General features: G+C 54.9%; 1 protein-coding gene across 1 annotated transcript; it reads left to right on the top strand.

Annotated features, from left to right (window-relative positions):
* Positions 1–1,071: 1,071 nt before the first annotated feature.
* Positions 1,072–9,923, top strand: GSX1 (GS homeobox 1). The gene is made up of 7 exons (XM_038762171.1): positions 1,072–1,474; positions 4,337–4,694; positions 6,471–6,513; positions 7,608–7,636; positions 7,826–7,950; positions 9,532–9,618; positions 9,856–9,923. Exons 1-7 carry the CDS (start codon positions 1,072–1,074, stop codon positions 9,921–9,923), a joined length of 1,113 nt encoding a protein of 370 aa, XP_038618099.1.
* The last annotated feature ends 278 nt before the right edge of the window (positions 9,924–10,201 follow it).

A 10,201-nucleotide genomic window follows, 5' to 3' on the forward strand; every position in this document is an offset into this window, starting at 1 on the left:
TAAGCGCTTGGGAAAAGTACAAATAGGCAACAGAGACGGTCATTCATTCAATCGTGTTTATTGAGCGCTTACTGTGTGCAGAGCACTGTGCTAAGCGCTTGGGAAGTACAAATCGGCAGCAGAGAGGGACGGTCATTCATTCAATCGTGTTTATTGAGCGCTTACTGTGTGCAGAGCACTGTACTAAGCGCTTGGGAAGCGCAGATCGACAACAGAGACGGTCATTCATTCAATCGTGTTTATTGAGCGCTTACTGCGTGCAGAGCGCTGTACTAAGCGCTTGGGAAGTACAAATCGGCAACAGAGACGGTCATTCATTCAATCGTGTTTATTGAGCGCTTACTGCGTGCAGAACACTGTACTAAGCGCTTGGGAAGCGCAGATCGGCTACAGAGACGGTCATTCATTCAATCGTGTTTATTGAGCGCTTACTGTGTGCCGAGCGCTGTACTAAGCGCTTGGCAAGTACAAGTCGGCAACATATAGAGACGGTCCCTACCCACCAACGGGCTCCCAGTCTCGAAGGGGGAAATGGACCACAAAACAAGCGGACAGGTGTCAATACCGTCAGAATAAATAGAATTATAGCTGGGAAATATAGACGGGACGTGGGAAGTCGGGGAGGGAGGAAGCAAAATAAATAAGAGGCGATGAAGAGCCGAAGTGTGGGATGGGGTGGGGGGGGAATAAAGAGAAAGAAAAGAATATTAAATCGCGGGAGAATGAGAAAATAAACCCCGCCAAAGGCAGGGGAGGGGGCGAGGGCGCCTGTTACGGCGTGGGTGGGGCTGACAAGAATAGAGTACATTATGCAGTTCATTTAGTTAACAAGTGAAATAATGAGGAAGCGTGCAGAGTGAATGCCAAGAGAAAAGGCACAAAAAGCCTATTGAGAGGCCTCGGCCGCTCCTGGCGTAGCCCATCACATGGCTGCGGGGCTATTTAAGCGGCGCCGCCGGCCCCTTTCAGCACCACTAAAGCTGGCCAGCAACCGTCGGGCTGCCGGGTGGCACCGGGGGCGCGGGGGGCAGCGGGCAGGGCGGGCCCGCGGGGGGCACCACCGGCGGGGCCATGCCGCGCTCCTTCCTCGTGGATTCTCTGGTGCTGCGGGAGGCGGGCGAGAAGAAGGGGCCCGCCAGCAGTGCCCCCGGCCCGCTGTTCCCCTACGCCGTCCACCCCCCGCCCCCTGGCCTCCACGGGCTGTCGCCGGGCGCCTGCCACTCGCGCAAGGCCGGGCTGCTGTGCGTCTGCCCGCTCTGTGTCACCGCGTCGCAGCTGCACGGCCCCCCGGGGCCGCCCGCCCTGCCGCTCCTCAAGGCCTCCTTCCCCCCCTTCGCCTCGCAGTTCTGCCACTCGCCCCTGAGCCGCCAGCACTCGTCCGTCGCCTCCGGGGTGGGCCACGGGCCCGCCGCCGCCCTCTACCAGACCGCCTACCCCCTGCCGGACCCCCGGCAGTTCCACTGCCTCTCCGTGGGTGAGCAGTCCCTCCCCTCTCCCCGCTCGCGGCCCGCCCGAAACGCGGCCCGCGCGGATTCGGGCCTGGCCCGCTCCCACGGGTCGGGGGAGTGAGGTGGGAGAGAAAAAATGGACCCAAAGAGTGGGTGGGTGGGTGGGCTAGGGAGGTGGGCCCCTGGCAATTCCACTACCTCCCCGTGGGTGAGCAGTCCCTCTCTTCTCCCCACCCAAAACGCACCCCGCGCGGATTCGGGACTGGCCCGCTCCCAAGGGTCGGAGGAGTAAGGTGGGAGAGAAAAAATGGACCCAAAGAGTGGGTGGGTGGGTGGGCTAGGGAAGTGGGCCCCTGGCAATTCCACTACCTCCCCGTGGGTGAGCAGTCCCTCTCTTCTCCCCACCCAAAACGCACCCCGCGCGGATTCAGGACTGGCCCACTCCCACGGGCCGGAGGAGTAAGGTGGGGGAGAAAAAATGGACCCAAAGAGTGGGTGGGTGGGTGGACCAGGGCGGTGGGCTCCTGGCAATTCCACTGCCTCTCTGTGGGTGAGCAGTCCTTCTCTTCTCCCCACCCAAAACGCACCCCGCGCGGATTCAGGACTGGCCCACTCCCACGGGTCGGAGGAGTAAGGTGGGGGAGAAAAGAAATGGACCCAAAGAGTGGGCCAGGGCGGTGCTGTGGGTGAGCAGTCCCTCTCTTCTCTCCACCCAAAACGCACCCCGCGCGGATTCAGGACTGGCCCACTCCCACGGTCAGGAGGAGTAAGGTGGGGGAGAAAAATGGACCCAAACAGTGGGTGGGTGGGCCAGGGTGGTGGGCGCCTGGCAATTCCACTGCCTCTCTGTGGGTGAGCAGTCCCTCTCTTCTCCCCACCCAAAACGCACCCCGCGCGGATTCAGGACTGGCCCACTCCCACGGGCAGGAGGAGTAAGGTGGGGGAGAAAAATGGACCCGAGAAGTGGGTGGGTGGTCTAGGGAAGTGGGCCCCTGGCAATTCCACTGCCTCTCTGTGGGTGAGCAGTCCCTCTCTTCTCCCCACCCAAAACGCACCCCGCGCGGATTCAGGACTGGCCCACTCCCACGGGCAGGAGGAGTAAGGTGGGGGAGAAAAGAAATGGACCCAAAGAGTAGGTGGGCTAGGGCGGTGGGCCCCTGGCAATTCCACTACCTCTCTGGGGGTGAGCAATCCCTTTCTTAACCCCACTCGAGTCCCACCCAAAACGCGCCCAGCGCGGATTCAGGACTGGGCCGCTCCCGCGGGCCGGAGGAGGAAGGTGGGGGAGAAAAAATGGACCCGAGGAGTGGGTGGGTGGGTGGGCTAGGGTGGTGGGCCCCCGGCAATTCCACTGCCTCTCCGTGGGGGCCCCTCTCCCCACTCGCGTCCCACCCCAAACGCGCCCCGCGCAGATTCAGGGCCAGAGGAGTAAGGCGGGGGAGAAAAAACGGACCTGAGGAGTGGGTGGGTGGGCTAGGGGGGAGGACCCCCAGCATTTCCACTACCTCTCTATAGTTAAGCCGTCCCTCTCTTCTCCCCACTCGCGTCCCACCCAAAACGCGCCCCGCGCGGATTCAGGACTGGCCCGCTCCCACGGGCCGGAGGAGCAAGGTGGGAGAGAAAAAAGGGACCCCAGGAGTGGGTGGATGGGCTAGGGGGGGCGAAATCGGGGTCCCAAATCTCCGGGAGGTAGAGGGAAATTTAAGGATGCCTCGGGGGGGGGGCTTGGAAATTCGTTCATTCATTCATTCAATCGTATTTATTGAGCGCTTACTGTGTGCAGAGCACTGTACTAAGCGCTTGGAAAGTACAGTTCGGCAACAGAGACAGTCATTCATTCAATCGTATTTATTGAGCCCTTACTGTGTGCAGAACACTGTAATAATTAATTAATTAATTAATAATGGCATTTGTTGAGCGCTTACTATGCGCAAAGCACTGTTCTAAGCGCTGGGGGGGATACAAGGTGATCGGGTTGTCCCGCGTGGGGCTCACAATAATAAGCGCTTGGGAAGTACAAGTCGGCAACAGATACAGTCCCTACTCAACAACGGGCTCACAGTCTAGAAGGGGGGAGACAGGCAACAAAACAAAACAAGTAGACAAGCGTCAATACCACCAAAATAGATAAATCGAATTATGCCCTTTTCATTCATTCAATCGTATTTATTGAGCGCTTACTGTGCGCAGGGCACTGTACTAAGCGCTTGGGAATAATAATAATAACAACGATGATAGCATTTGTTAAGCGCTTACCGTGTGCAAAGCACTGTCCTAAGCGCTGGGGAGGATACAAGGTGATAACAAATGGGCAACGTATAGAGACGGTCCCTACCCAGGGAAGCAGCGTGGCTCAATAGAAAGAGCCCGGCCTTGGGAGTCAGAGGTCATGGGTTCAAATCCCGGCTCCTCCAATTGTCAGTTGTGTGACTTTGGGCAAGTCACCTAACTTCTCTGTGCCTCAGTTACCTCATCCGTAAAATGGGGATGAAGACTGTGAGCCCCAGGAGGGACAACCTGATCACCTTGTATCCTCCCCCAGCGCTTAGAACAGTGGTTTGCCCATAGTAAGCGCTTAACAAATGCCATTAATCAATCAATCGTATTACTGAGCGCATACTGTGTGCAGAGCACTGTACTAAGCGCTTGGGAAGTACAAGTTGGCAACATATAGAGACAGTCCCTACCCACCAGTGGGCTCACAGTCTAAAAGGGGGAGACAGAGAACAAAACCAAACATACTAGCAAAATAAAATAAAAAGAATAGATATGCACAAGTAAAATAAATAGAGTAATAAATATGTACTGGAAGGGGGAGACGGGCAACAAAACAATGCGGGAGAGAGTGGGGGGCTCGGGAAACACCACGATGCCCTTACCCCCCGCAGATGACACCTCCAGCCAGCTGCCCAGCAGCAAGAGGATGCGGACGGCCTTCACGAGCACGCAGCTGCTGGAGCTGGAGCGCGAATTTTCGTCCAATATGTACCTGTCCCGTCTGCGCCGCATCGAAATCGCCACCTACCTCAACCTGTCCGAGAAGCAGGTGAAGATCTGGTTCCAGAACCGCCGGGTGAAGCACAAGAAAGAGGGAAAGGGCGGGGGCAGCCACCGCGCAGGGCCGGGCGGAGGGACCCCCCACGCCTGCAAGTGCTCTACCCTGGCTCCCGCCAAGTGCTCCGAGGACGACGACCTGCCCATGTCGCCCTCTTCGTCGGGGAAGGACGAGAGGGAGCTCACCCCATAGCCGGTCCTCCACTCCGCCCTGCCACAGACTGAGCCGCCTCCCCCCCCCACCCCCACCCCGGGGGGAGCCACTCTCCACCGGCCTGGCCCCCTGGCTTTCTTTGTTAAGCGCTTAGTGTGTGCCCAGCACTGTTCTAAGCGCTGGGGTAGACACGATCATCATCATAATAATAACGATGGTATTCATTAAGCGCTTACTGTGTGCCCAGCACTGTTCTAAGCGCTGGGGTAGACACGATCATCATCATCATAATAAAGGTGGCATTCAAGAAGCGCTTACTGTGTGCCCAGCACTGTTCTAAGCGCTGAGGTAGACACGATCATCATCATCATAATAAAGGTGGCATTCAAGAAGCGCTTACTGTGTGCCCAGCACTGTTCTAAGCGCTGGGGTACACACGATCACCCTCATAATAATAACGATGGTATTCATTAAGCGCTTACTGTGTGCCCAGCACTGTTTCAAGCGCTGGGATAGACACGATCATCATCATAATAATAAAGATGATATTCATTAAGCGCTTACTGTGTGCCCAGCACTGTTCTAAGCGCTGGGGTAGACATCATCATCATCATCATAATAAAGATGATATTCGTTAAGCGCTTACTGTGTGCCCAGCACTGTTCTAAGCGCTGGGGTAGACACGCTCATCATCATAAAAATAAAGATAATATTCGTTCAGCGCTTACTGTGTGCCCAGCACTGTTCTAAGCATTGGGGGAGATGCGATCATAATAATAATAACGACGGTATTTGTTAAGCGCTTACTGTGTGTCAAGCATTGCTCTAAGCGCTGGGGTAGATATAATAATAATGATGATGGTATTCGTTAAGCGCTTACTGTGTTTCAAGCATTACTCTAAGCGCTGGGGTAGATATAATAATAATGATGATGGTATTCGTTAAGCGCTTACTGTGTGTCAAGCATTGCTCTAAGCGCTGGGGGAGATACGATAATAATAATGACGGTATTTGTTAAGCGCTTACTGTGTTGCAAGCATTGCTCTAAGCGCTGGGGTAGACGTAATAATAATAATGATATTCGTTAAGCGCTTACTGTGTGTCAGGCATTGCTCTAAGCGCTGCGGTAGATATAATAATAATAATGGTATTCGTTAAGCGCTTGCTGTGTGTCAGGCATTGCTCTAAGCGCTGCGGTAGATATAATAATAATAATGGTATTCGTTAAGCGCTTGCTGTGTGTCAGGCATTGCTCTAAGCGCTGCGGTAGATATAATAATAATAATAATGATAATGGTATTCGTTAAGCGCTTGCTGTGTGTCAAGCATTGCTTTAAGCGCTGGGCTAGATATAATAATAATGATAATAATAATAATGGTATTTGTTAAGCGCTTACTGTGTGTCAAGCATTTCTGTAAGCGTTGGGGTAGATATAACAATAATAATGGTATTCGTTAAGCGCTTACTGTGTGCCAAGCACTGTTCTAAGCGTTGGGGTAGGTACAATAATAATAATGATGGTATTCGTTAAGCGCTTACTGTGTGCCAAGCACTGTTCTAATCGTTGGGGTAGATATAATAATAATAATAACAATGGTATTCGTTAAGCGCTTACTGTGTGCCAGCCCTGTTCTAAGCGCTGGGATAGATATAATAATAATAATTGTATTTGTTAGGCGCTTACTATGTGCCAAGCATTGTTCTAAGCGCTGGAGTCATCAGGTTGTCCCACGCGGGCTTTGTGCGGACTCCCGCCGCGCCTCCGCCTTCCCGCGTGCAGCGCACGGTGAAAAACCCATCTTCCGCGCTGTAGCGCGCAGTCCCCGCGCTGTAGCAGGAACCGGCCCTCCCTGCACGTTGGTGGAGGATTGCGCGCTGTCCCGCTCCTCTCCCAGTTCCTCTGGACCCTCCGCGGCCTTTCTTAATAATAATAATAATAATAATAATAATAATGGCATTTGTTAAGCGCTTACTATGTGCAAAGCACTGTTCTAAGCACTGGGGAGGATACAAGGTGATCAAGTTGTCCCACTTGGGGCTCACAGTCTTAATCCCCGTTTTACAGATGAGGTAACTGAGGCCCAGAGAAGTGAAGTGGCTTGCCCAAAGTCACACAGCTGACAATTGGCGGAGCCGGGATTTGAACCCATGACCTCTGACTCCAAAGCCCGGGCTCTTTCCAATGAGCCGCGCTGCTTTCTTCTCCCTGTCCGTCTCCAGGTCCTCTCAGTAATTGTCCTCCTCCCTCCCCTTTTCCCCCCTTTTTTAACCCCTCTTTCTCCCGATTCTCCCCAACTTTTCCTGGCCCTGCCACCTTTTCCCCAAGGACCTGGTGGTCAGCTCTGGGGCATCTTTCCATCTCCTTTCCAAATGTCCTTCTCGGTTCCCCGCGGACTCGCCGGCGTGCTTTAGAGACCGGGCTGGGGGGTCAGAGGTGGTGGGTTCGAATCCCGACTCCGCCGCTTGTCGGCTGCGCGACTTTGGGCCGGTCACTTCACGTCTCGGTGCCTCAGTGACCTCATCTGTCAAATGGGGATGGAAACTGTGAGCCCCACGTGGGACGGGGACTGCGTTCAGACCGATTTCCTTGTATCTACCCCAGCGCTTAGTACAGTGCCTCGCACATAGTAAGCGCCTAATACCACAATTATTATTATTATTATTCTCTGTGCCCCAGTTACCTCGTCTGTAAAATGGGGATTAAAACCGTGCGAGCCCCACGTAGGACAACCTGATTCCCTTGCATCTCCCCCAGCGCTTAGAACAGTGCTTGGCAAATAGTAAGCGCTTAACAAATCCCATTATTATTATTATAATTATTATTATTATACCGCCCCGCGACCCGGATCCTGCTTCTCAAATGCGCTCTGAGCGCTGTCTCTGCCCCGTCTCTGTCTCGGTCCGTGTCTCTGTTCCTGTCCTTTATCCCCCGGCACTCCCGCCCCCTCAGCCCCTCAACTGTGAAAATGTTCCCTTTCTGTAAGGCCAGAGGATATTTATTTATTTATTTATGGACACACAAAAAAATGAAATAAACTTTTTTTCGTAGAAACCCCGGCGGCTCTGGCCTTGCGCGCCTCGGGGACAACGAGGGGTCCGCGGTGGACGAAAAGTGGGGCGACACCGGAGCAGACCCACCGCTCCGAGCCCCCCTCCTCCACTTTGCAGGGGGTCTAGGGGAGAGGGAGGGGTCGTCTGGCCCGGCCAGAGGCTAGAGGGGGGCGGGGGGACCGGGGAAAAGGACTTTGGGGGTCCCTCGCGGCCTAGCAGTCTTTGCCCGGGCCCTGGTTTGGGTAAGGAAACTCAGGCCCGCCTGAATCCCGCTCCGGGGGTGGGGGATAATAATAATAATAATAATAATAGTATTTGTTAAGCGCTTACGATGCGTCAAGCACTGTTCTGAGCGTTGAGGTAGATATAGGGTGTCCCACATGGGGCTCACGGTTTTGATCCCCATTTTACAGACGACGTAACTGAGGCACAGATAAATTAAGTGGCTAGAAGTCCGTTTTGAGGTTGCAGTGAGAGGGGCACCCCCTCGCCATCCCCTCCTACTCCCCCAGGTCTCTCCAGGCCCCCCCCCCCCACTCCAGCCCCCCGAGACCCATTCCCACCACGCTCTCCCGATCCTCCCATTGTGTCCCTCCAACTCGAGGACGCGCTGGATTGGGCTGCATCCTAGCGCACCGCCCCGGCCTCTTCCAAGACGCTCCCAGATAATAATAATAATAACAACAATAATAATAATAGCATTTATTAAGCGCTTACTATGTGCAGAGCACTGTTCTAAGCTCTGGGCAGGTTACAAGGTGATCAGGTTGTCCCACGGGAGACTCACAGTCTTAATCCCCATTTTCCAGATGACATCACTGAGGCACAGAGAAGTTAAGTGACTTGCCCAAAGTCACACAGTTGACAATTGGCGGAGCCGGGATTTGAACCCCAGGTCGCTTTGCATCAGTTCCAAACCCTTTCCAGGGCGATCCGAGTTATTCCCGGAAACCTCGGGGCGTGGAAAGGGGAAAACGGGATACGCCGGGCCCGGCGCCTCGGGGTCTTTGGCGGGAGAAGCCACGCGACCCTCTGCGGGATCTAAAACACGGATCCGAAATATCCCCGCCTCGGGGTCCCCGGAGAGGCCCCCCACCCCGGATCCCGCGTGGCTTTAGTGGAAAGAGCCCGGGCTTGGGAGTCACAGGTCGTGGGTTCTAATCCCGGCTCCGCCATTTGCCAATTGTGTGACTTTGAGCCGATCACTTCACTTCTCTGGGCCTCAGTGACCTCATCTGTAAAATGGGGATGAAGACTGTGAGCCCCACGTGGGACAACCTGATCACCTTGTATCCACTCCAGCGCTCTGAACAGTGCTTGGCAAATAATAAGCGCTTAACAAACGCCATCATCATTATTATTATCGTAAGCGCTTAACAAATACTCTTATTATTATTGTTATTATTATTTCCTGCCTCGGCTTCGCCTCTTCGCCTTCCCTGGGGGTCGGGGAACAGCAGAAGTCGAGACATCTGAGAAAGATCCAGGGACGCTTAAGACAGAAAGGTGCCACCCGGTTTCCTGGCGCGCGTGCGGAGAGGCCGAGTGGCGCTCAATAAATCGTTCTCGAGGGCGGGGATGGGAGTGGAGAGAGACACTCAGGGGCCCAGACGGACAGACAGGCCCAGGGTCTTGGGGGAATCGGAGGCGCTCCGGGCGCACGCATCTTGGCCATCTTCCTCCATCCGGAGCTGGGGGGAGTAGGCCCTGGAGAAGAAGGGAAGGGATGGGAAGAAGGGGAGGAGGTATAACGCGGCTCCGGGGAGCGCTTAGCCAGTTCCCCGCGGCTCCTGAGCCCGTGGGATTCCCCTCGTTCCCCGCAGGGAGCGAGCGCTATATCGAGGCCCGCGGTCCGGTCCTGCGAGAGGGCTCGGACACCTCGGGATCTCCAGCCCCGGGCCGGACCGTGGGTCCGGAGCCCTGCCCACACCCCGCCTCCGGATTTCAACTTCACTCCCCCTCTCCACTTCACACTCACCCTCTTCTTCCCGCTCCCCACGATCCTGAATTATCACCTGGTATCACTAGGGTTGCTCCAACAACTGGGCTAAAGGGTCCTCGCTTCGGAGCCCACTACCCTCCCAAAGAGCTCCCTCAGCCATCCCAGCAGCCCTCCTCCCTCCATTCCAACTTTTCTCACCTTTCAGGAAAGTGGGAGCACAGACGAGGGGTGTCCCCTCAGGTGTCCACAGCCCTGGGCCCACCAGAGCCTTAAGCTTGCCTTGACCGGACCAGACTTTTCTCTGGGAAATTCTTTTGGGGGCGGGTATTAGTGGGCTCAGTTACCACCTCCCCACCTACTGAGAAAATGCTCTCTAAAGCATTAGAAACAGTGTTGCCTAGTAGGTAGAGCAGGAGCCTAGGAGTCAAAAGGATCTGGGTTCTAATTCCAGCTCCACTTGTCTACTGTGTGACTTTGGGCAATCCGGTTCACTTCTCTGTACCTCGGTTATCTATAAAATGGGGATTAGGATGGTGAGCCCCACATGGGAC

The sequence above is a fragment of the Tachyglossus aculeatus genome, chromosome 20 (genome assembly GCF_015852505.1).
Source record: "Tachyglossus aculeatus isolate mTacAcu1 chromosome 20, mTacAcu1.pri, whole genome shotgun sequence".
In the NCBI taxonomy this organism is placed as follows: Eukaryota; Metazoa; Chordata; class Mammalia; order Monotremata; family Tachyglossidae; genus Tachyglossus; species Tachyglossus aculeatus.